Source organism: Dipodomys spectabilis, unplaced genomic scaffold (assembly GCF_019054845.1).
Source record: "Dipodomys spectabilis isolate Male_0828 unplaced genomic scaffold, ASM1905484v1 ptg000030l, whole genome shotgun sequence".
NCBI classification, from domain to species: domain Eukaryota; kingdom Metazoa; phylum Chordata; class Mammalia; order Rodentia; family Heteromyidae; genus Dipodomys; species Dipodomys spectabilis.
The window spans coordinates 9,753,842-9,775,627 of record NW_024870707.1 but is presented as its reverse complement, the minus strand read 5'-3'; the positions used below and the strand labels follow the sequence as shown (position 1 = coordinate 9,775,627).

General features: G+C 55.0%; 2 protein-coding genes across 9 annotated transcripts; one reads left to right on the top strand and one right to left on the bottom strand.

Annotated features, from left to right (window-relative positions):
* Positions 1-4,891: 4,891 nt before the first annotated feature.
* On the bottom strand, positions 4,892-8,635 carry Gpr137 (G protein-coupled receptor 137). 3 transcript variants are annotated; one of them, XM_042676124.1, is made up of 7 exons: positions 7,913-8,635; positions 7,785-7,834; positions 6,912-7,137; positions 6,655-6,804; positions 6,419-6,547; positions 6,185-6,303; positions 4,892-5,214 (listed from the first exon to the last, which is right to left on the bottom strand). In XM_042676124.1, exons 1-7 carry the CDS (start codon positions 8,267-8,269, stop codon positions 5,025-5,027), a joined length of 1,221 nt encoding a protein of 406 aa, XP_042532058.1. In that variant the 5' UTR covers positions 8,270-8,635; the 3' UTR covers positions 4,892-5,024. The 3 variants fall into 3 exon arrangements, with proteins under 3 accessions (XP_042532058.1, XP_042532059.1, XP_042532057.1); XM_042676125.1 differs by having other exon boundaries at positions 4,892-5,320; positions 7,913-8,626; XM_042676123.1 differs by having other exon boundaries at positions 4,892-5,320; positions 7,785-8,269.
* Positions 8,636-8,969: 334 nt separating this feature from the next.
* Positions 8,970-21,160, top strand: Bad (BCL2 associated agonist of cell death). 6 transcript variants are annotated; one of them, XM_042676127.1, is made up of 4 exons: positions 8,970-9,153; positions 10,449-10,607; positions 19,904-20,094; positions 20,730-21,160. In XM_042676127.1, exons 1-4 carry the CDS (start codon positions 9,066-9,068, stop codon positions 20,850-20,852), a joined length of 561 nt encoding a protein of 186 aa, XP_042532061.1. In that variant the 5' UTR covers positions 8,970-9,065; the 3' UTR covers positions 20,853-21,160. The 6 variants fall into 6 exon arrangements, with proteins under 6 accessions (XP_042532061.1, XP_042532063.1, XP_042532060.1 ...); XM_042676129.1 differs by lacking the exon at positions 8,970-9,153 and adding an exon at positions 9,358-9,444; XM_042676126.1 differs by lacking the exon at positions 8,970-9,153 and adding an exon at positions 9,914-9,937.
* The last annotated feature ends 626 nt before the right edge of the window (positions 21,161-21,786 follow it).

Here is a 21,786-nt window from a genome sequence, read left to right as displayed (position 1 = left end):
GCGCACACGCCGCGCCACGGGGCCCGCGCGCGGCGCCGGCCGCCCCGGCTCGCCGCGCCCCGACACGCCGCTCGCGGGCGTGCGGCACCCCGGCTCGCCGCGCCCCGACACGCATGCTGCACCCCGACTCGCAGCTCGCCGGCGCCCCCTCCCACCGCCTCCCCCGCGTCCTCACGCCGACGCGCGGGGCGTGCCGCGCAGCGCGGTCCTCCACTCCGGAGGGGGTGCCCCGCCTGGCCCGGCGCCCCCTGGGCGCCGGAGCCCCCAAGTCCTCCCGCGTCCCCGCCCGGCCCGGCCCTGCGCTTACTGTCGCCCGCTGCGGCGGCGGCGGCGGCTGCCGGGTCCCCGCGGCCTCTCGGGTGCCGGCTGGGCGGCGGAGGCGGCGGCAGCAGCGAGGGGCGGGGCGGGAGGCCGCCGGGCTGGGACCCCCTCCCGCCTCCAGAAGCCCCCTCCTCCAGGCAATTAACCCCTCCGGCGCCGCCACCTACCTAGGTGCCGCGCCCTCGCCTCCGCCCCCGCCGCTCCCTGCCACCCCCTTACCTGCGGCCGCCTGGATCCCCAATTTCCGCCCAGCCAGGGGCGGATGGTGGCAGAAGAGTTAGACAAAGGTCGCCTCAGGGTCCAACCTTCTAGTCTGGGATGAAGTCCAGGATGGCCAGCAGCAAGGCCCTGGCCTGAGCGTCAGCTTGGCCAGGTCTTCTGGCACACATGGAGCTCATCTTCCATTAAAGGATCGGGACGGGGCCCATCTCTCCCCACCCCTGGGGACCGCGGGGCCCTGGGCTCAGCACTTATGAAGGAGGAAGGAGCCCCGGCAGGATAAAGGCATGCATGCAAGTGGGGGGGGGCGGGGGGGGGAATCTCCGTGGATCTGGTCAACCTGTGGGTGGGGACCCACCTCTGGGAAGTCACTGCTGGAGCACATCCTGAACCTCTTCCTGGCTCCCCCGTCTCAGGTCCTCACCTCCCCACCCAGGAGTCACCCCCCCCAAGCCCAGGTAAAAGCTGTGTGCCAATCTCAGTCCAAACTGGTGGCAGCATTCTCTGCTCGCGTCCTGAACATTCCATCCATCTACCCCCCTTCCCAGTTCTCACCCTTCTTTACAATCTCTGACCTCCCCAGAGACCCTCCTCTACAGCTTCCTGGGGTCCTAAGCCCCAGGGTGAGTGCTGGACTGGACTTTGAGCCTGCCCATCTGCAAATAGGACACCTGGGCAGGTTACAGTTTCTGGAGGCTCCTTGTTCACTTACAGGAAAAGAATGCTTAATTATCACTTTGGATGTTGTTGGAAGCATTCACGAAATCAGCATTAATAAATACTCAACGCAGAGCCTGGCAAGCACAATGAAGTGCCTACAAATATAATTTTCTTTTCATCACAAAGTGATTGTCCAGCCAGAGGCCAGGGGCTCATGCCTGTAATCCTGGCTACTCAGGAGTCTGATATTTGAGGATCCAGGTTCAAAGCCAGCCCAAGCAGGAAAGACTGTGAGACTTTTTTTTTTTCCCCCAGTTCTAGGGCTTGAAGTCAGGGTCTGGGCACTGTCCCTGAGCTTCTTTTGCTCAAGGCTAGCACTCTACCACTTGAGTCACAGAGCCACCTCCAGCTTTTTCTGCTTATGAGGTGTCACGGAATTGAACCCAGGGCTTCATGGGTGCTAGGCAAGCTCTACCACTAAACCACATTCCCAACGCAACTATGAGACTCTATCCCCACTAAACTACCAAAAACATGGAAGTGAATCTGTGGCTCAAGTGGTAGAGTACCAACCTTGAGCAAAAGCAGCTCAGGAACAGTACCCCAGGCCCTGAGTTCAAATCCCATACACATGCACATACACATGTGCACACACACACACACACACACACACACACACACACATAAGATTGTCCAGCCTCAGGCTAGTTTTGTTTCAGGTGACTTCTCTGGAGGCCTGGCCAGGCTGGCCCCAGAATGGTTCCAAGCAAGAGGTTTTCAGACAGGCTAAAAAATCCTAGACTCTGGGAACTTGGAGAAGCTGGAACCCCCAGACATGCAGGCAGGAGTCAGTGGGTCCAATAAACCACTCCCGGACACAGGACAGGTCTGCTGGATAATGAGAGGCTCGGGGCAGTGAGTAGGCCTCTGGAAAAGGGCCCCCAGGAGCATGGAGACACCCCACTCATCACTCAGCTTGTGAGGCAGGTTGCTCAGCCACCACAGCTCCTGCTCTGAAGGCCCTTGCTAACTCCTGGTACCTGAAAGTCAGATTAGAGGTGATGATAGAGATCGAGCTTCACAAAGCCGAGCCCTGTGAAGTTAAGATACTAACAGAAGCCAGGCACCCCATGGCTCACAACTGTAATCCTAGTTATTCAAGAGGCTGAGATCTGACAATCATGGCTCAAAGCCAGCCTGGGCAGGAAAGTCTGGGAGACTCTTTTGTCGGTTGTGGGGCCTGTACTCTGGGCCTGGGCGCTGTCCCTCAGCTCTTCAGCTCAAGGCTAGCGCTCTACCACTTGAGCCACAGCGCCACTTCCAGCTTTTTTCATTTTGCTTATGTGGTGCTGAGGAATCGAACCCAGGGCCTCAGGCATGCAAGGCAAGCGCTCTACCACTGAGCCACCTTCCCAGCCCCAGCCAGCCCTAAAATTTTTAAATAAAAGGGAAGCAAAGCCAGGAACCCATGGCTCACACCTGTAATCCTAGATACCATTAGACTCTGATCTCCAACCAACTACTCAGAAAAAGGTGGAAGTGCGCTGTGTTTCAAATGGTGGAGTGTAACCTGGACAGTGCCCAGGCCCTTAGTGCAAGCCCCAGCACTAGCAAAAAAAAAAAAAGAGAGAAAGATTTTCTTCTTTGGTCAGTTGTGGAGCTTGCACTCTGGCCTGGGCACTGTCCCTGAGCTCTTTAGTTAAAGATGAGTGAAGAGAAAGGTTTTTGTATGTGTGCCACAGCTTGAACTCAGGGCCTGAGTGCTATCCCTTAGCTTTTTCACTCAAGGCTGGTACTCTACCATGTGAGCCATAGGTCCACTTCAGGCTTTTTGCTGGTTAATTAATTGGAGATAAGAGTTTCATAGGTTTTAATGCCCTGGCTGGCTGTAAACTCCAATTCTCAGATTTCAGCCTCCTGATTTGCCAGGATTACAGGTATGATCCACTAGCACCCAGCAAGATCAAGTTGTTTTGTGGGGGTTTTTTTGGCGGGGGTAGGGTGCTTGAACTCAGAGCCTAGGCACTGTTCCTCAGCTGTGTTTTGTTGTTGTTTATGGGTCATGGGGCTTGAACTCAGGGTCTGGGCTCTGTCCCTGAGCATTACTGCTTAAAGCTAGTACTCTACCACTTTTGAGCCACAGCTCCGCTTCTGGTTTTCTGGTAGTTAACTGGTCTCATGGGCTTCCCTGAACAGCTGGTTTTGAACCCTGATCCTCACATCTCAGCCTCCTGAGTAGCTAGGATTACAGGCATACAACACCAGTGTCTGGCCCTGAACTTCTTTTTCTCAAGGCTAGCACTCTACTACTTGAACCATAGTTCCATTTCTGGCTTTTTGGGAGTTTACTGGAGGTAAGAGGCTCACAAGCTGGGCGCCAGTGACTCACGTCTATAATTCTAGCTACTCAGGAGGCTGATACGTGAGGATGGGGATCAGAGTTCGAAACCAGTGCAGCACAAAAGTTTGTGAGAATCTTATCTTCAATTAACCACCCAAAAAGCTGGAAGTGGAGCTGTGCTTCTAGAGGTAGAGGACCAGGCTTGAGCAGAAAAATCTCAGGGACAGCACCTAGGCCCTGAGTTCAAGCCCCAGGACTGGCACACACACAGGAAAGAAAGAAAGGAAAAGGAAACAGGAAAGGAAAAGGAATGGGAAAAGGGAAAGGAAAGGAAGGAAAGAAAGCAAGAAAGAGAAAGAGGGAGGGAGAGAGGGAGAAAAGAAAGGAAGAAAGAAAGAAGGAAAGAAGGAAAGGAAAGGAGGGAACGGAAGGGAAAGGAAGGGAAGGGAAGGGAAGGGAAAGGAAGGGAAGGGAAGGGAAGGGAAGGGAAGGGAAGAGAAGGGAAGGGGAAGGGGAAGGGGAAGGGAAGGGGGAGGGGAAGGGAAGGGGGGAGAGGAAAGAGACTCACAAACTTCTGCCTGTCATATTCAGATCTCAGCCTCCTGTGTAGCTAGGATTATAGGCGTGAGCCATTGTTGCTGGACAAGAAGATCCTGTCCTTAAAAAAATTAAAATATGGCTGGGAATGTGGCTTAGTGGTAGCATTGCATGAAGCCCTGAGTTTTATTCCTTAGTACCACACAGAAAAAGACAGAAGTGGGCTAGGAAGTTGGCTCAGTGGTAGAGTGCTTGCCTTGCATGCCTGAGGCCCTGGGTTCGATTCTTCAGCACCACATAAGCAAAAAGAAAAAAGCTGGAAGTGGTGCTGTGGCTCAAGTGGTAGAGCACTAGCCTTGAGCTGAAGAGCTGAGGGACAGCGCCCAGGCCGAGTTCAGACCCCACGACCAGACCCAAGAAAAAAAAAAGAAAAAGAAAAAGACAGAAGCGGCACTGTGGCTCAAGTGGTAAAGTGCTAACCTTGACCAAAAGAAGCTCAAGGACAGTGCCCAGGCCCTGAGTTCAAGCCCCAACGACCGGCAAAAATGAATGACCGGCAAAAATGAATAAATAAAATAAAAATATCTCACAGAAAGTGTTGAAATTGTTGGAGTAACAGATGGCCAGGAGAACGTGAAGAACAGAGGCCCACATAATCTCCTTCTTCTCAAAAACCGCAGGTCTCTCCCCTCCCCTGGCCAGTCTAACCACCCAAGTGTCAAGGGCCTTCATCAGCAGGGACCAAGACCACCCAAGATGAGAGGAAGGAAAGCAGAGAGCGACAGGCCGGGAGCAGATGAGGGGTGGAGACAGTTTATTGAGTGGCAGGCACAGGAGAGGTAGCTGGCTCCAGTGTGGAAGCGGAGGTGGCAGGTCATGCCAGGGCGCTGTGGGCATCTGGCAGCCAGGGCTGTGCCCCCCAACCTAGGGGGAGAGCACAAGCTCACTATGAGAGGAGCAGCGAGGAGCTGGCCAGAGGGGGGGCAGCTACGGCCCCCGGGATCCTGGGCAAGAAGCGGCGGACGAACTTCGTACGGGGCCTGGGGTAAGGGGGCCACAAATCTGGGGCAAGTGGGAGGGGGTCACGTCTGTGGGGTGGAGTAGAGGCTGTGGTGGTGACCTCCTGGTCCTGGCACCTGGGAGAAGAGCAGTGGCGTTGTCCTGGTCTGGCTGCCTCCGCACCAGCCTGGCTCACGCCCGATGGCACCATACCAGCTGCCAGAGCCCAGGCTTCCAGACATGCTGCAGGTAGAGAAGCAGAGTCAGACCCAGGCAGCAACCAGGCTGCACTGGTAAGAAGGTAGGAGGGTAGGAGGAGAGCCTTCGCGCAGACACTGTCATCCAGCACTACGCACAGACTCAGAGCAAGCTACATCCCTGCCTAAGGGAGGTGGGGCAGTAGTAGAAACCCAGAAGGGAACCCCATCTAGAAAAATGGGGGAAATAGGAGGGAGGATAGAAAGGAAGAACTGGCTTTTTTTTTTTTTTTTTTGGTCGGTTGTGGGGCTTGAACTCTAGGCCTGGGCGCTGTCCCTGCGCTCTTCAGCTCAAGGCTAGTGCTCTACCGCTTGAGCTACAGCGCCACTTCCAGTTTTCTGATGGTTTATTGGATAAGAGTCTCACGGGCACCCTGGGCTGGCTTTGAACCACAATTCTCAGATCTCACCCTCCTAAGTAGCTAGGATTACAGGTGTGAGCCACTGGATCCTGGCTTTTTTTGGGGGGTCCATTGTGGGGCCTGAACTGTAGGCCTGGGTGCTGTAGGCGAGTGCTCTACCACTTTAGCCACAGCACCATTTCTGACTTTTTCTGCTTATGTGGTGCTGAGGAATCAAACCCAGGGCCTCATGCATGCAAAGCAAGCACTCTACCACTGAGCCACCTTCCCAGCCCTTTTATTTATTTGTTTTTATTTATTTATTTTTTCTGGTTGGTGTGGGGCTTGAGCTCAGCCTGGGTGCTGTCCCTCAGCTCTTCAGCTCAAGGCGAGTGATTTACCACTTGAGCCACTGTGCCATTTCCAGTTTTCTAGTGGTTTATTGGAGACAAGAGTTTCATGGAAGTGGGGGGGAGGCAGGAGGGAGGGAGGAGGGGAGGCTGGACTACCTGGTGCTCTCACTCCGGCTGTGTTCCCAAGAGCAGGCCTCATCCTCACAATGGCCTGCCCGATCAAAGAAGTAGGAGCGGGAGCCAAAGACCTGCCCGTTGAGGATGCGGCTGGTGCTCTGTGGGGGGAAAATCACCACCATCAACGCTTTCTCCTGCCTGCTCCCCTCAACTGCCCAGGACTCTCACAGTCCAGCTGCTCTGCTGGTCCCACAGTGCCGGTGGGGGCCCTACCAGGTCCTGCGGGGGCCGGTGCACCCGGAAGAAGCCCACCAGCAGAGTGGTGGGCAGAAGCTCCCAGACAAAGAGGATGAGGCCAAACACCAGATAGCCTTTGTTCCCCAGGTCATTCACCAGGTCCGCCTGTGGAAGGCAAGAGTATGTGCCAGCCTCTGGGCAGGCCAGAGGGGCACCAGGCCAGGACAGGCAACACAGCTACTAAGAAAGTGGCAGACCTGCCAAGTACCCACCTGATCGGAGACGTTGTACCAATCGTAATCAAAGGCATCCAGCCGACTCCGGGGTGCCAAGGCCAGGGCTGCCAGGTTGTAGCAGGCCCGGCTAGCATACAGCAGTACCATGGCACCTCCCATGGCAGCTGCCTGGCACACACTGGTCCCCTGGCACAGATGACAACAGAGGACCCTCAGGGAGAGAAGGCTCTCAGCTTCTTTTATGCCCAGAGTTCTCCAAGGCCCCCCCAGGCATCAGGGCTTGTGGCCCCTACCTTAGCCTCCAGGTAGATGCTAGTGGAAGGGGCCCGTCGGGCGACGAGGCAGAGGCAGGCAGCAAGGGATAGGGCGCAGATGACGAAGAGGGAGTCGCTCACCAGAACTCGCACCAGCAGCAGGGCCCAGGGCTGTGCCCGCCGCCGGCGGGACAGCACAGCACACAGCACATTCACCAGCAGAAAGAGCAAGGAGGCCCCCACGAAGGCCCCTCGGACAGCCAGCCTGCAGCCCACGGCATAGGTACCCGCAGACTGTCAGCCAGGCACAGATCACCCTACCTTCTCAGAGCCCCTCCCCTGCAATGTCAGTCAGAACTGAGATCATCCAGTCTTACAGATGGGGAAACTGAGGCCCAAAGAGAGAAGGTGGCCCATTGGAAAGAACATTAGACTGGAAGTCAGAAATCTGGGTTTGAGCCCTGGTTCTGACTCCTAGCAGCTCTGTGACCTTGAACCTGTTTTATCTTGTTGAGCCTCAGTTTCCTCTTCTCTCAAATGAGAAGACCAACCTCTCCAGAAACTTGTTTGTGAAAGCCCTTTAGAAACTGTGCAATTTAGGTACAGTGCAATTGCAGCCCAAGGTCACCCCGCAATGTAGGTGGGACCTGGACCTCCTGTGGGCCAGAGCCAGCTATTCCCCCAGCCAGCTCCCCTCTCCCCTCCAAGCATGGCAGCTGATTCTATTGCCACTGACCCTCATCCCTATGTACAGATGATGGCCTGCAGGACCATCTGGGTCAAGTGCCCTTAGCTTTGCCCAACTCTTTCACAAACATTGCTTGTGCTGTCCTTGTCTGGGCCCCAAAAGGCAGGCTGCCCCCTGTCCTTGAACATGGGGCCCAGTCCAACAGTATCCCCCCCAGTACTTACAAGCCTCGGCTCATCTCTGGCCGACGCTTCGCCTTGGCCTTGAACACCACCTGGGAGCAGAGATGCCCATCACTCCTTTGGGCCCTTGGATTTGTTGACCTCCCATCCCAACCCGTTTCCATGGTTACCTGGGCAAAGTAGAGGTTCATAAGCGTCAGTGTGAAGAACTGCAGGCAGACAGGGCAGCAGTAGAGAAGCCAAAAGGGCAAAGGCCCCAGGCGATTGGCTCGGGGAGTATCTCGGAAGTAGAAGGAGAAGAGAGTGGTACGCAAGGCGGCCCAGAGCAGACAGAGTGCCAGAAACACCGTCTGATAGCTGAGACGCTTGTGCCCATATAGAAGCACCAGCCAGAGCTGGGCATAGACAGAAAAGAAAAGCAGGGCATACAGGGTGGTATAGGCTGCAGTCAGCCCCAGGGTCACGGTGGGTGGCAGCGCAGGCACCAGCCCCGCAGCAGGCACCAGGCCAGAGAGGTTACTCTCCATATCAGGGAGGGAGGGAGGCTTGAATCTCAGAGGCAGAGATGGAAAGCTGGCCAGGGGTCAGGGGCATAAATACGGAGGGATGGGGTTTGCAGGTTGCAGTGGACAGAGATGGAGACTCAGGAAGACGTGATGGTTGCCAGGTCCCTTTCTCCTCAACAGAGACCCTCAGTCTGGCGGGGTCCCGGGCAGCCTGGGCCCCTCACTCGGGGGTGTGGAAGGGCAGTCTTGTCTCTCCAAGGCAGATGGGGTGAGGGCTGAAAGTGTCTCTCCCTGGGCCGGTCCGAGAGCCACGGAGCCGAGGGGATGCTGGGGCTGGAGGACTCCCTGGCCTTGGTCGCTCGTGTTAGCCTGGCAGGAGGGGGAGAGCCGGCCCGATGCCCGTCAGGGCTGGGCAGCGGCCGCGGCGGGGGCGCCCAGAGCCCCGCTCTCCCCCTCCCAAGCTTAAGGGCTCTCTCCCTTCCAAAATCCAGATAAAGGGGAGGGGTCTCTTCCTCTGTCCTCGGAATTCCAGACGTTGACCTTCCCCCACCGCGCCCACCCTCAGCCGCGGGGGGCAGGAGGACGCCGATGTCTAGTCCTCAGGCCGCCGCTGGGGAACCGGGCTCCGGTCGCCGGGACGCCGGGCTCCAGCTCCCCGGCTCCCGCTGCTCCGCCCCCTCCTGCGCCTGCGCGGGCGCCGTCAGCTACGCAAATTACGCAGCAGCGGGTCCTAACTTCGCAGCCCCGCGCCGCGCCCGGCGTAGAGCCGTTCGAGAATTGGCGCGAATAGCGCCGCTAGCGGGCGCCCGGGGTTACCATGGCCGGAGGCCGAGACGTCGAGGCCACCGGCGCCGCGCCCAACGGGCACCTGGACGGGCCGTGTCCAGGACCACCAGCCATTGCTGGTCTGCGGGGAGCTGCCAGTTTCCACGCTTAGAGCCCCTCATCCTTAAAAAGGGATCTGCTCGCCCGGCCGGGGGCGGCAACGACTTCCCCTTCGCTGGGTCTCTGAAGGACACTTCCGCCCACAACCAAGATGGCGCCGTGGCCCCGCCCCCTGGGCCTGGATCCGCAGGACCCTCCAGTCCGCGGCGGGTGCGCCCGTCCCACGCCTCGGCCGCGGCTGCTCGCGCTCACCTGGCCGGCCGGCCGTGCATCGCCTGCCGGGCGCTGAGCCCCCCGCGACAAGCCTTACGGTTCGCCCTCACGGGGACCCCGGTCCCGGCTCCCGCGCCCGGGCAGTCATCTCGCCTTCCTGTCTTATCTCCGGGGCTCTGCCGCGTCCCGGGGAGGTGCCCCTTGCGCGGGCAGCGCGAGGTCTCCACGCCCCGGAGGAGCGGGAGGAGGGTGCGGGGCCTCCCAGCCTGTCACTCGGCGCTGGCGGCGCAGTGAGAAATGCAACAGTAATTGCACCCCGACGTAGCTTCGGTCACGACCTTTACAAAGTGCTTTCACCCACCGTGGTCACGGCTGTTTACAAAGTTTCCACCGCCTCCCGAAGGAGGTGTCGCTATCCCCATTTTACGGGCGGAGGGGCGGGGACTAAGGCCCGGAGAGGCGGGAGGACTTGTCAGCAGAAGCAGACCTTCACGTCCCGAATGGGGACTCCAAGAAGCCCCCGGCAGCTCCCCGCCACGCTCCGGGCCAGTGGCAGTCGGAGCTGGGCGCTGGGAGCCTGGGGAGGGGCAGGTCGGTGCCGGGGGGCGGGGGGGGGGGACAGGGGGTGGCGCCCGGCCGCGGTGGCCCCGCCTCCGGGTTTACCCGGGATTCATTACGAGAACTGATTGGGCTGGGTCAGTGACAGTTCCCGTTGCCTAGGAAACTAGGGCCGGGCGCCTTTAGTACTAGGAGGGAGGTGGCGGGCCCGGGTCAGGGGCCTCGAGATCGGGCTTGGGGTGAGACCTGTGCGCCGTCCCCGCCGGCGGGTCGGGCCGGGCGCGCCGGGGCCTAGGCAGCGGCCCGAGGCTCCCACACTCACCTGGGCGGCCCTGTAGGGGAATTTTTGGTGTTAGCCTGAGCTTCCTGCCAGGCCAGGAGATGCAGATCGCCGATAGAGGAGGGCGGGCGCGGACGTGAGGGCCTGGGGGTCCTAGTGTGGGAGAGAGATCGTGGGACACTAGTCTTCCGCCTTTGCTGTTCACAGCCACCATTTGTCCCAGTTCCAGCTGCACTGTAACTACCCACCATCGTTTCTCCGCAGCCCAGAGCATGTTCCAGATCCCAGAGTTTGAGCCGAGTGAGCAGGAAGACTCCAGCTCAGCAGACAGGGGCCTGGGCCCCAGCCTCTGCCCGGCCCCAGGCCTCCTGGGGGACCACAGCCACCAGCAGGGACTGCCCACCAGCCGCAGCCACCATGGAGGTAAGTGTCCCGTCTGTGTCACCACCTACCTGTTCCCACTGAGAGCTTTGGGGAAGTCCCAAGCCTCTCTGAGCCTCAGTTTCCTTTTCAACAAATCACCACCATCTAGGACTGTGGGGTTAATTGGTAGGAATAGATAGGAAGCACTTGATTGGTGAGGCCATGCATAGTAAATATGGAGAAGGTGATTGTTATTCTGGAGTCTGGACAGAAATCCGAGAAGCAGGCTGTGATCCAAAAAAGGAGAAGTGACTTGCCTAAGGTCACTTGCTTGGTATAGCCTGTGGAGAGGAGGCTGACAGCCCCTTGATGCCCTGCCTAAGGTACTTGCTCTTTTTGGGATTGCCAGCTGTCTCTGCCCACCCGTGATGGGGCTGTCTGCGCACAGCTGAGTGGCATGTAACTCCAGTGACAGCCTCCTGGTCTGTGTGGGCGTTGGGAAGCAGAAGCATAAGGGAAAGGTTGGGCACTGGAGGGCCCAGGCCTTGGTCCTAGATAAACTATACAGATATATATTTTAACTTGGGCCAGTACTGGCACTTGAACTCAGGTGTAGGCACTGTCTCAGCTTTTTTTGCTGAAGGTTCTACTACAGCTCCACTTCCAGGTTTGAGTATGTTTGTGAGTACGGGCTGGTCCTAGAACTTGAACTCAGGACCTGTCCCTAGTTTCTTTTGCTCAAGGTTAGCCTCTACCACTGGAGCCAGAGCTCCACTTCAGGTGTATTTGGTAGCTAATTAGAGATAAAGACTCTCATAGACTTTTTCTGCTGGCTTCGAACCTTGAACCTCACATCTCAGCCTCTTGGATAGCTAAGATTATAATCATGAGTTACCAGAGCCTGGCTCACTTCCAGCTTTCTCTGGTGGTTAACTGGAGATAGATAAGAGTTGCCTGGACTTTTCTGCCCTGGCTGGTTTCAAACCTCAATCTTCAGGTTTCAGATATGAGACACAGGTACCCTGCTAACCACAGAGATCTTCAAGGCAAAACCAAGGCTTGCCACTGGCCTGCTGTGTTTAAGACTGTGAGGTGGGCTGGGAGTGTGGCTTAGTGGTAGAGTGCTTGCATGAAGCCCTGGGTTTCATTCCTCAGTACCATATAAACAGAAAAAGCCAGAAGTGGCGCTGTGACTCAAGCTGTAGACTGCTAGCTTTGAGCAAAAGAAGCTCAGGGACAGTGAGTGCCCAGGCCTTGAGTTCAAGCCCCAAGACTGGCCAAAAAAAAAAAAAAAAAAGACGTGAAGGCTTAGGAGGCTATCCTCCTTTGTCTTACACCATTTTGGTATTTAGATTCCATGCTGTTTATCTGCTCACAATCCCCACCTGCTCTCTACTCCTACCTGGCCAGTCTTCCTTATCCTCCATCCTGAGGCTTACACTTCAGGAATTTGCTCCCTAAGAATTTGGCCTGGGCAACCTGAAAGATAAAATGTCCCTGAACAGAGTTGGACTATGGATGAGTTGGGGGAAATTGGGAGCCCAGTGATGGAATTTACAAGAGGCCAAGATGTGTTTGGTTTGTCTCAGCCCAGACCTGCCAAGGGGCACGGACTGGAGGGTATGTGTCAGGAAGGAATGGTGGATATGGAATAATGAGGTGGCCCAGCCTTCTGGTAATCACACTGTCCCAGGAGTTGGGGACCAAGAGAGTGATCACACCAGCCAATGGGAGCTGGTGTGGAATGTGTGTGTGTGTGTGTGTGTGTGTGTGTGCATGCATGTGTGCGTGAGTGTGGGCAGGGCCTAGGTGCTGTCCCTGAACTTTTTCCACTCAAGGCTAGCACTCCACTTCTGACTTTTTTTTGGTGATTACCATGAAGTCTCAGGAACTTTACTGCCCAGGCTGGCTTCATACTGTGATTCTCAGCTCTCAACCTCCTCAGTAGCTAGGGTTATAGGTGTGAGACACTGGTATATGGCTATACACACACACACACACACACACACACACACACACACACACATTTTTTTTTCTTAGTGTGTGTACTGAACTATCCTAAAATCTAGGATCAAGGTCATAATCCACCAGCTCCTGGCTTGGCATGAAATTGTTGGTTCTGTGCCTATGGGATGATAGTCTTAGAGAGGGTAAAAGAGAGTTGAGGAGTCAGGAGAGCCACTCAGGTTCTAAAAACTGAGACTGAAGTGGGGTGAGGAATGACTCAAAATCTAGGAAGGGGAGGGTGACCTGGGGTGGAGGAGCCTGAGGGGAGCTGCAGGGGGTGACAAGGCCGGAAAAACAGATTTAGGGAGATTGGAGGAATGATGGCCTTTGCTGCCTCCAGCAAAGTACATCAGACCAGCCAATTATCTTTGAGGATAGCCTGGAGGAAGGTCTCTCTCTTGGTCTCTCTCTTTTGGCAGTACTAGGGCTCAGACTTGGAGCTTCACCTGCTGGGGGATTGTTAGTTCCATGCAGCTGAGCTACACAGGGAGACTTTGTCTCACCCGTTACCCCTCCACACCATGAAAAATTCCAAAAGTAAATGACTTCCCATAAGACCCACAAGTACCAGAGGCCTGCAGAGCTGTGGGCCGGTGCATAGCCAGGGGCATGGGACTGCGGCCCGGTGCTGTGGACCCTGGAGAAAGAAGAAGGATGCAGGCTTCAGGATTCAAGTACAGTTCGGCCCTTCATGTGCCCTACCTAAAATGGGAATAGAACTGGTCCTGACTCACGGTGCTAACCTGAGGGCTTAATGAGCTTATTTATTTGGTACTACTAAGTCTTGAACTCAGGGCCTTATGCTAGGCAGGCACTCTACCACTTGATCGAGGCCTTCAGCTCCTTTTTGCCTTGGTTATTTTCCGGGTAGAGCTGGGCTGCAGTCTGCCTACTGAGGCACCCCTGTGTAAACGGGATAGCGAACAGGTACCGCGGTGCTCACCACTGTGCTTCTGTAGCTGGATTAACAGGCACCTACCACAGTGCCTGGCTGTTAGTTGAAACAGTCTCTCCAACGTTTATGCCTGGGCTGTTCTCAATCTCTGCCTCTCAACTAGCTTGGTTTATAGGCTAAGCCCCTGGGCCCAGCTGGGCTTGTATTTTTGCCTAGCTTCTGAGTTACAAATGATTTTTTGGCGACGATGGTGGTTGTTTTGTGGTACTAAGAATTGAACCCAGAGCATCAAGCCTTCCCTTCTGCTGGGCTACATCTTCAGCCCTTGTTCTAGCTGTTGAGATGAGTCTTGCTGTGGGGCCCAAGCTAGCCCCCAACTGGTGATGAAGTGATCCCTCGGCCTCTACAGGTGTCCATCGACTCCTATGGCTTCGAGAATGGTTTTTACTTCATTAGTATTGTTGCTACTACTGAGGTTTGAACTCAGGGTCTTACGTTCTTACTTGGCTTTTTCCCACTCATGGCTGATACTTGAGCCACACCTCCACGTCTGGCTTTTTGCTAGTTAATTGGAAATGAGATATCTCACTTTTGTGCCCAGGCTAGCTTTGAACTGGGATGGGATCCTCAGATCTCAGCCTCCTGAACAATGACGGGAACACTCAGGTCCTTCAACGGACAACAGGAAGCATCAGTTGGGTCCTAGGACAACAGAGATCCATCCCATCAGATAAGATTACAGGTGTGAGCCTTGGATACTGGGCTGTTTTTACATTTTTAAGTGGTTGACAAAATCCTAGGGAACAGTGTTTTAAAACAGGTGAGAATGGTAAGAAATTCAAATTTCAGCATTCCATGTAAAGAGTTAGTAAAATACAGCAGCGTGTATTCAATTTTGTCGATAGCTTATTCAATATTGTCGATAGCTTATTGTTATAGAGCCTAAGCTGTTTACTTTCTGCCTCACACAAGATATGGTGACCCAGAGCAAGATGGGGTCTGTGCAGGCTCTCAGGGGCTGGAGTAACTGTTGGGCTTTGCTCTGGGTCACGGTGAGTAGCTGGGGCATGATAGGATAACCTAAGCAGAACACCCAGTGGTCAAACCAAGCCTGGCGTAAAGGCAAAGCTGAGTCTGGAATACATCTGCTTCATTTTTTCTTTCTTTTTTTTTTTTTGTCAGTCTTGGGCTTGAACTCTGGGCTTGGGCGCTGTCCCCGTGTTCTTCAGCTCAAGGCAAGTGCTCTACCGCTTGAACCATAGCGCCACTTCCAGTTTTCTAGTAGTTTATTGGAGATAAGAGTTTCACAGACCTGGGGCTGGGAAGGTGGCTCAGTGGTAGAAAGCCTGCCTTGCATGCATGAGGCCCTGGGTTCGATTCCTCAGCACCATATAAGCAAAAATAAAAAAGCCGGAAGTGGTGCTGTGGCTTAAGTGGTAGAGTGCTAGCCTTGAGCTGAAGAGCTGAGGGACAGCGCCCAGGCCCAGAGTTCAGGTCCCACTACCGGACCCCCCCCCCCCCCCAAAAAAAAAAAAAAAAGAGTTTCACAGACCTTCCGGCCCAGGCTGGCTTTGAACCATAATCCTCAGATCTCAGCCTCCTGAGAGGCTAGATTATTATAGGCGTGAGCCACAGGCACTCGGCTAGTTTCATTTTTTCTTTTTTCTTTTGTAGAACATCCTGTTTTGTTTTTGTTTTGATTTTTTTCTTTTCCTGTTTTTGTGCTGAACTCTGGACCCTGAGGGCTCTCCCTGAGCTGCTTTTGCTCCAGGCTAGCACTCTATCACTTGAGCCTCTAGCTACTCAAGTCTTTTTTGGTAGTTAATTGAAGATAAGAGACTCAAGGGCTTTCCTGCCTGCAGGCTTTGAATCTCAATCCTCAGATCTCAACCACCTGAGTAGCTAAGATTACAGGTGTAAAAATGGGAATGTAGCTGGCGCTGGTGGCTCTCACCTGTAAATCCTAGCTACACCGGAGGCTGAGATCTGAGGATCGATGTTCAAAGCCAGCCTGAGTGAGAATGTCTGTGAGACTCTTATCTCCAATTAATGACCAGAAAACCAGAAGTGGCACTGTGGCTCAAGTGGTAGAGCATTAGCCTTGAGCAAAAGCAGCTCAGGGACAGCGCCCAGGCCCAGAGTTCAAGCCCCACGACACACATAGACACACACACAAAGTGACATTCCTTTTTTTTTTTCCGTTGGTCTTGGGGCTTGAACTCTGGGCCTGGGCGCTGTCCCTCAGCTCTTCAGCTCAAGGTTAAGTGCTCTACCACTTGAGCCACAGCGCCACTTCCGGTTTTCTGAAGTTTATTGGCGAAGAGAGTCTCAACGGAGTTTCCTGCCCAGTCTGGCTTTGATCTGTGATTCTCAGATCTCAGCCTCCTGAGTAGCTAGGATTAAAGGCGTGAGCCACCGGCGCTGGAATGTCACATTTTAATCCTGTGTGAGAGGTTACATTGACTGGATGCATCCAGCTACATTCATCTAAGCAGAAGCCTCTCATGGGTAAAGAACATGCAGCGGGAGGTAGGTGCCAGAGCTGGGCACTGCAGCCTTAGCACCCACTCACGTATCCCCTCCTCCCCAACCCCTCCACATGTCTTGAAACTGGCCCAGAGAGAAGCCTTGGCTCTTCCCTTCCTCCAGAGGGAAAGGCTGACCCTAGCCCAACCTATCCATACTCCACTGGAAAGTTCCCAGAGCCCCCAGCACCTTGCTCCCCCTCCCCACAGTAAATAGATAACGTTAAAAAATTCAGTAGCAGGCTGGGAAGGTGGCTCAGTGGCAGAGTGCTTGCCTTGCATGCATGAGGCCCTGGGTTCGATTCCTCAGCACCACATAAACAAAAAGAAAAAAAAAGCCGATAGTGGTGCTGTGGCTTAAGTGGTAGAGCACTAGCCTTGAGCAGAAGACTTGAGGGACAGTGCCCAGGCCCAGAGTTCAGGCCCCACGACCGGACCCAAAAAAAAAAAAATTCAGTAGCTTTCTGGGTGCTGCTGGCTTACACCTATAATCCTAACTACTCTGGAGGCTGAGATCCAAGGAGGATTGTAGTTAGAAGCCAGCCTAGGGGGCTGGGAAGGTGGCTCAGTGGTAGAGCGCTTGCCTTGCATGCATGAGGCCCTGGGTTCGATTCCTCAGCACCACATAAACAAAAAGAAAAAAGCTGGAAGTGGCGCTGTGGCTCAAGTGGTAGAGCGCTAGCCTTGAGTTGAAGAGCTGAGGGACAGCGCCAGGCCCAGAGTTCAGGCCCCACGACTGGACGCCCCCCCGACAAAAAAAAAAAAAAAAAGTCAGCCTAGTCAAGAAAGTCCATGAGACTCTAGTCTTGACTTAATCACAGAAAAGGTTGGAAGGAGGGGGCTGGGAAGGTGGCTCAGTGGTGGAGCGCTTGCCTTGCCTGAGGCCCTGGGTTCAATTCCTCAGCACCACATAAGCAAAAAGACAGAAGTAGCACTGTGGCTCAAGTGGTAGAGCGTTAGCCTTGAGCTGAAGAGCTGAGGGACAGCGCCCAGGCCCAGAGTTCAGGCCCCACGACCGGACCCCCCCCCAAAAAAAAAAAAGTTTGAAGGGGCACTGTGGCTCACGTGGTAGAGCACTAGCCTCAGGAACAGTGTTCAAAGTTCAGGCTCAGAGTTCAAGTCCACTGACTGACCAAAAAAAAAGGAAAAGAAAGAAAAAAATGCAGTAGTCACCCAGGAGTCATTTTGGTTTTTATTTTCTTTCTTATTTACTTATTTATTTTCCTTTGTGCCACTACTGAGGCTTGAATTCAGGGCTTCAAGCTGTTGTTTGGCATTTTCTGCTCAAGGCTGGCACTCTGCTACTTGAGCCATACCTCCAACTCTAGCTTTTTGCTAACTGGGAATAAGAGTCTCATGGGCATTTCTGTCCAGGCTGGTTTTGAACTATGACCTTCAGATCTCAGCCTTCTGAGTTGTCAGGATTACAAGTGTGAGCCACCAGCCAACCTCGATGCCATTTTTTTTTTTTTTTTTTTGGTTTGGGTTTTTTTTTTTTAACTGTATTTTTTTGTTGTTGTTTTGTTTTTTGGGTCCGGTTGTGGGGCCTAAACTCTGGGCCTGCGCTGTCCCTCAGCTCTTCAGCTCAAGGCTAGCGCTCTACCACTTGAGCCACAGCACCACTTCCAGCTTTTTTCTTTTTGCTTATGTGGCGCTGAGGCATTGAACCCAGGGCCTCAGGCATGCAAGTTAAGCGCTCTACCACTGAGCCACCTTCCCAGCCCTAACTGTATTTTTTTTTTGTCTTTTCTTTTTTGGTACTGGGGATTGAACCCAGGACGTTGCACTTGCTAGGCAAGCGCTTTGCCACTGAGCTACATCCCAACCCCCTCGATGCCATTTGTATGGTGGGATGATTTGGAATTACATAAAGCCTTTGGTGACAGTCATCCAAGTCACAGAGCAGACTCTTGGATAAGCTGAAGCTTGGGAAAGGGGGAAGAACTTTTCCAAACAGGGCCCTGAGGTGGTCCATGGAGCTACTGAAGGCATATTAGGGCTTAAAAGGTAAACAGTCCTTAAATCCACACTGGTTAGACTTGGATTCCATCTCTGCCCCTTACCTGCTGTGTGACCTTGCCTATGTTACTTATCCTCTCTGTGCCTCAGTTTCCTTCAGATGATGACCTTCAGAAAATAGGGGGCACTGGGAATTTAGCTTAGTGGTAGAGTGCTTGCCTAGTATACATGAAGCCTTGGGTTTGATTCCTTAGTACCACATACACAAAAAGCCATAAGTGGCACTGTGGCTCAAGTGGTAGAGTGCTAGCTTTGAGCAAAAAAGCAGCTCAGACAGTGCCCAGGACCTGAGCTCACCTATAATTCTATCTACTCAGGAAGCTGAGATCTGAGGATGGCCACTTGAGTTGATAGGATTATAGGTGTGAGCTGCCACTGTCCAGCTGTTTTGTTTTTTGCATTGTTGGAGATTTAATCCAAGGCAAGCACTCTACCAAGAGCCGAGTCCCTGGTTCTCTCTTGTTTGCTTTAATTCTTGGTGAGACAAAGTACCCAGACCAAGGCTCTGCAATCACCAGCAAGTTGCAGGCCTCCTGACTAGGGCTCCAGTCACATCTGGTGTAATGGTCCTGTGGTTCTCAGTGAGTATGGAACAGCTGAACATTTCCTGAGCCAGCAGATGGCAGACAGGGCATAGCACTGTGAGCCTCAGGCACCTCCTAGCCTCCCAGGTCTCCAGTGGCAGTCTGTAATCTGGGCCTCACCTCAGAGAGCTGATAGGCCTTAGGATACACAGAGGACAGGCCAGGGTACCTTCTAGTCTCTTTACCATGGTGGTCCTGTGACACTGGGACTATTCTCCCAGGGGGCTTGAGAGATAGGAGAATGGAACATCCACAGCAGGAACCTAACTGTTGGAGACCACCTGGAAGTGGCGCTGTGGCTCACGTGGTAGAGCACTAGCCTTGAGCTGAAGAGCTCAGGGACAGGGACTGGGCCCAGAGTTCAAGCCTCATGGCCACCCCCCCCAAAAAAAAAAAAAAAAAAAAAAAGGCCAGTAGTTGTAGTTGATCTGCAGGCTCTAGGCATAAGGCCTTTGAGGGCATCCTGTGTTTTCCCCCAGCTCCAAAATCATATCTCCTTCCTAAAGCCTTCTCCAACACACAACTGGCTGTGGACTCTGTGGGCCTTCCCTGGCTCTCACTGTTCCTTAGCTCTGGGTTTTCTGCTTCCAGGAGTAAGGTTACGCGTGTGAATTGGCTCTGGGCAGAGGAGCTCAGGAGTGGAAGATGAGCATGATTCTCCAGTTTAGACGAAGGGACCACTGTAAAGGTCACTGAGTTATGACCCTCAGTACACCTGGGCCCAGAGCATGCCCTTCACAGCGCTTAGGAGAACTAAGGGACGGGACTGTGCTGTCCAAGAGGAGAGTACACTGCTTTAGGGAGGTAAAGAGTGGTTGCCAAGGGAAGAAGTGTGCAGCCTGGATTCCACCAAATCTGGGGACTTGTAAGCCCCGGAACTTCACACCTGTGTGATCTTATTTGGTGGTAGGCACAAAGAAGACTATTATTATACTCCACAGATTTGGTCCAACCAGGCGCCCAGGGCACATGCCTTAATCCTAGTGACTCAGGAGACAGAGAAATCAGGAACACAGTTTGAAGCCATCCTGGGTAGACAAATCCAAGAGTCTCAAGTCTAATTACCACAAAGTCAAGTGGTAGAGTGCCAGCCTGGAGCAAAAAAAAAAAAAAAAAAAAGCCACGGGAGTACGAAGCCCTGAGTTCAGGCCGCAGGCCAAGGCACAGCAGTCCCCCGAGCTTGTCTTCGTTTGTTCAGGAGGGAGCTGGCAGTGTTAGAGGCCGACAGCGCTGTGCCCGGGGGACGGCCCGGTACCTAAGGAAGGCTCGGCAGCACGGAGAGCAAGGAGGAAGCCGGGTCACTCCGTCCCTTCACCCTTTTTGCAGGTGCTGGGGCTGTGGAGACCAGGAGTCGCCATAGTTCATACCCTGCGGGGATGGAGGAGGATGAAGGGCTGGAAGAGGAGCCTAGCCCCTTTCGGGGTCGCTCACGCTCGGCTCCCCCAAATCTCTGGGCTGCCAGGCGCTATGGCCGCGAGCTCCGGAGGATGAGTGACGAGTTTGACGGCTCCTTTAAGGTGAGCACCAGTCCAGGGGCATGCTGGGACTTGTAGTTCCAAGCCTCCTCCCATTCACCACTGCTTCCCCACCCTCCCGCCGAGCGCGCGCATGCGCTTCGGTGGAACATCTCCAGTCCCAGGCCACCACCCACCAGTCCTCCCGAGGTGTTCAGAAATTCCTCATCTGCTCCCGGGGGGCAGGCGGGGGGAGACCAGGGCATGCTGGGTCTTGTAGTCCCAGCACCAGCACGCCCTCCGGTCTCCAGAGACTCTCAGGGTTGCCCCCCACCCCCGCCCCCCGCGCCCGCCCCGGCCAAGCTCGCAAGCTGCCCAGGTCCCTGGAGCGCGAGGCTCACGTGCAGACGCCTGGAGTTCTTCAGCCCAGCTCCAGGGCTCCGTCAGATCTTAAACTGCTACCCCACCTTCCAGGAACCAGGTCGTCTGGTTCTGGCGCTTCTACTTGAGGTCTTAGGCGTCGCGGTCCCCAGCACGGAGGTTTCAAGTTCTCTCCTGCCCAGTCCCTAAGAGGTGCCCGAGCGTCCTCTCGACCTTTCCTGACCTCTCGCTACAGGGCATGCTGGGAGCCGTGGTCTTCATCGCCTCCCAAGCGGCAGGACAGCGAACCCACTAAGACCTTTACTCCTACCCCACAGGGACTTCCTCGCCCAAAAAGCGCGGGCACCGCGACGCAGATGAGGCAGAGCTCCAGCTGGACGCGCATCTTCCAGTCTTGGTGGGACCGGAACTTGGGCCGAGGCTCCGCCCCTTCTCAGTGACCTTTTGTCCCCTTCCCGGAGCTCCACCATCTCCTGACGGCTGCCATCTTGGGTATGGGCGGAAGTCACTTCCGAAGGCCTTGTGCTAAAAGGCGGGTTCTGACCTAGAGCTGGATTCCCTTCCGGTGTGACCGAGAGCCACGCAGGGGTGGCTCCCATCGGAAGTTTGGAAGTTTTTAACGTCCACGGGCACCGGAAGTGGTCGCTGGTCCCGCCCCCCGTGCGGGCACCGCGAGCGTCTCTGCCAAGTCTCTGTAGCTGAGATTAACCATTCCTCCGCCGGGCCGCTGTCCCGCGGCGCTGCGGCTCCGCCCTCCACTAACGTGCTAATAAATTACGTGCCTGTGTCGCCGCGTGGCCCGTCAGTCGCGTGGGGTTCTGCGGGCCAGGAAAACACTATCGGGGATGGGGGGGGGGGTAGGTCGCGAGGCTTGAAGTCGGGGCCTGGGCGCTATCCCTGAGCTCTTTGTGCTCAAGGCCAGGGCTCTGCCACTTAGAGCCGCAGCGCTACTTCCGGTTTGAGTGGTCTATTGGAGATCAGGGTCTCAGGGGGACTTTCCTGCCCGGGGCTGGCTCTGAATCGAGATCTGATCCTCAGATCTCAGCCTCCTGAGTAGCTAGGATGACAGGCGTGCTAAGTCTCTAATCATGTCCTGGATTTATAGATGAGGGAAATTGAAATTCCTTTTGGGTGACATCCAAGGACTCAGACCGAGCGGCCCCAGGGACTGCCAGACCCTTATCTCTAATATGGTAATTGGGCGCCGCTGGCCTGCTGGCCGCTGGAATTCTCTGCAAACCCAAACTGTGCCGCGGCTCCCCAGGGGGGGTCACTTGTTCCTATCTGGGTCAGTCCTGCGAGCAGCTACTGTGTGGCCGGCCTGGGGCCAGCGCTGCTTGGGGACCTGGCCCGGCGAGCAGGGCGGGGGCGGCG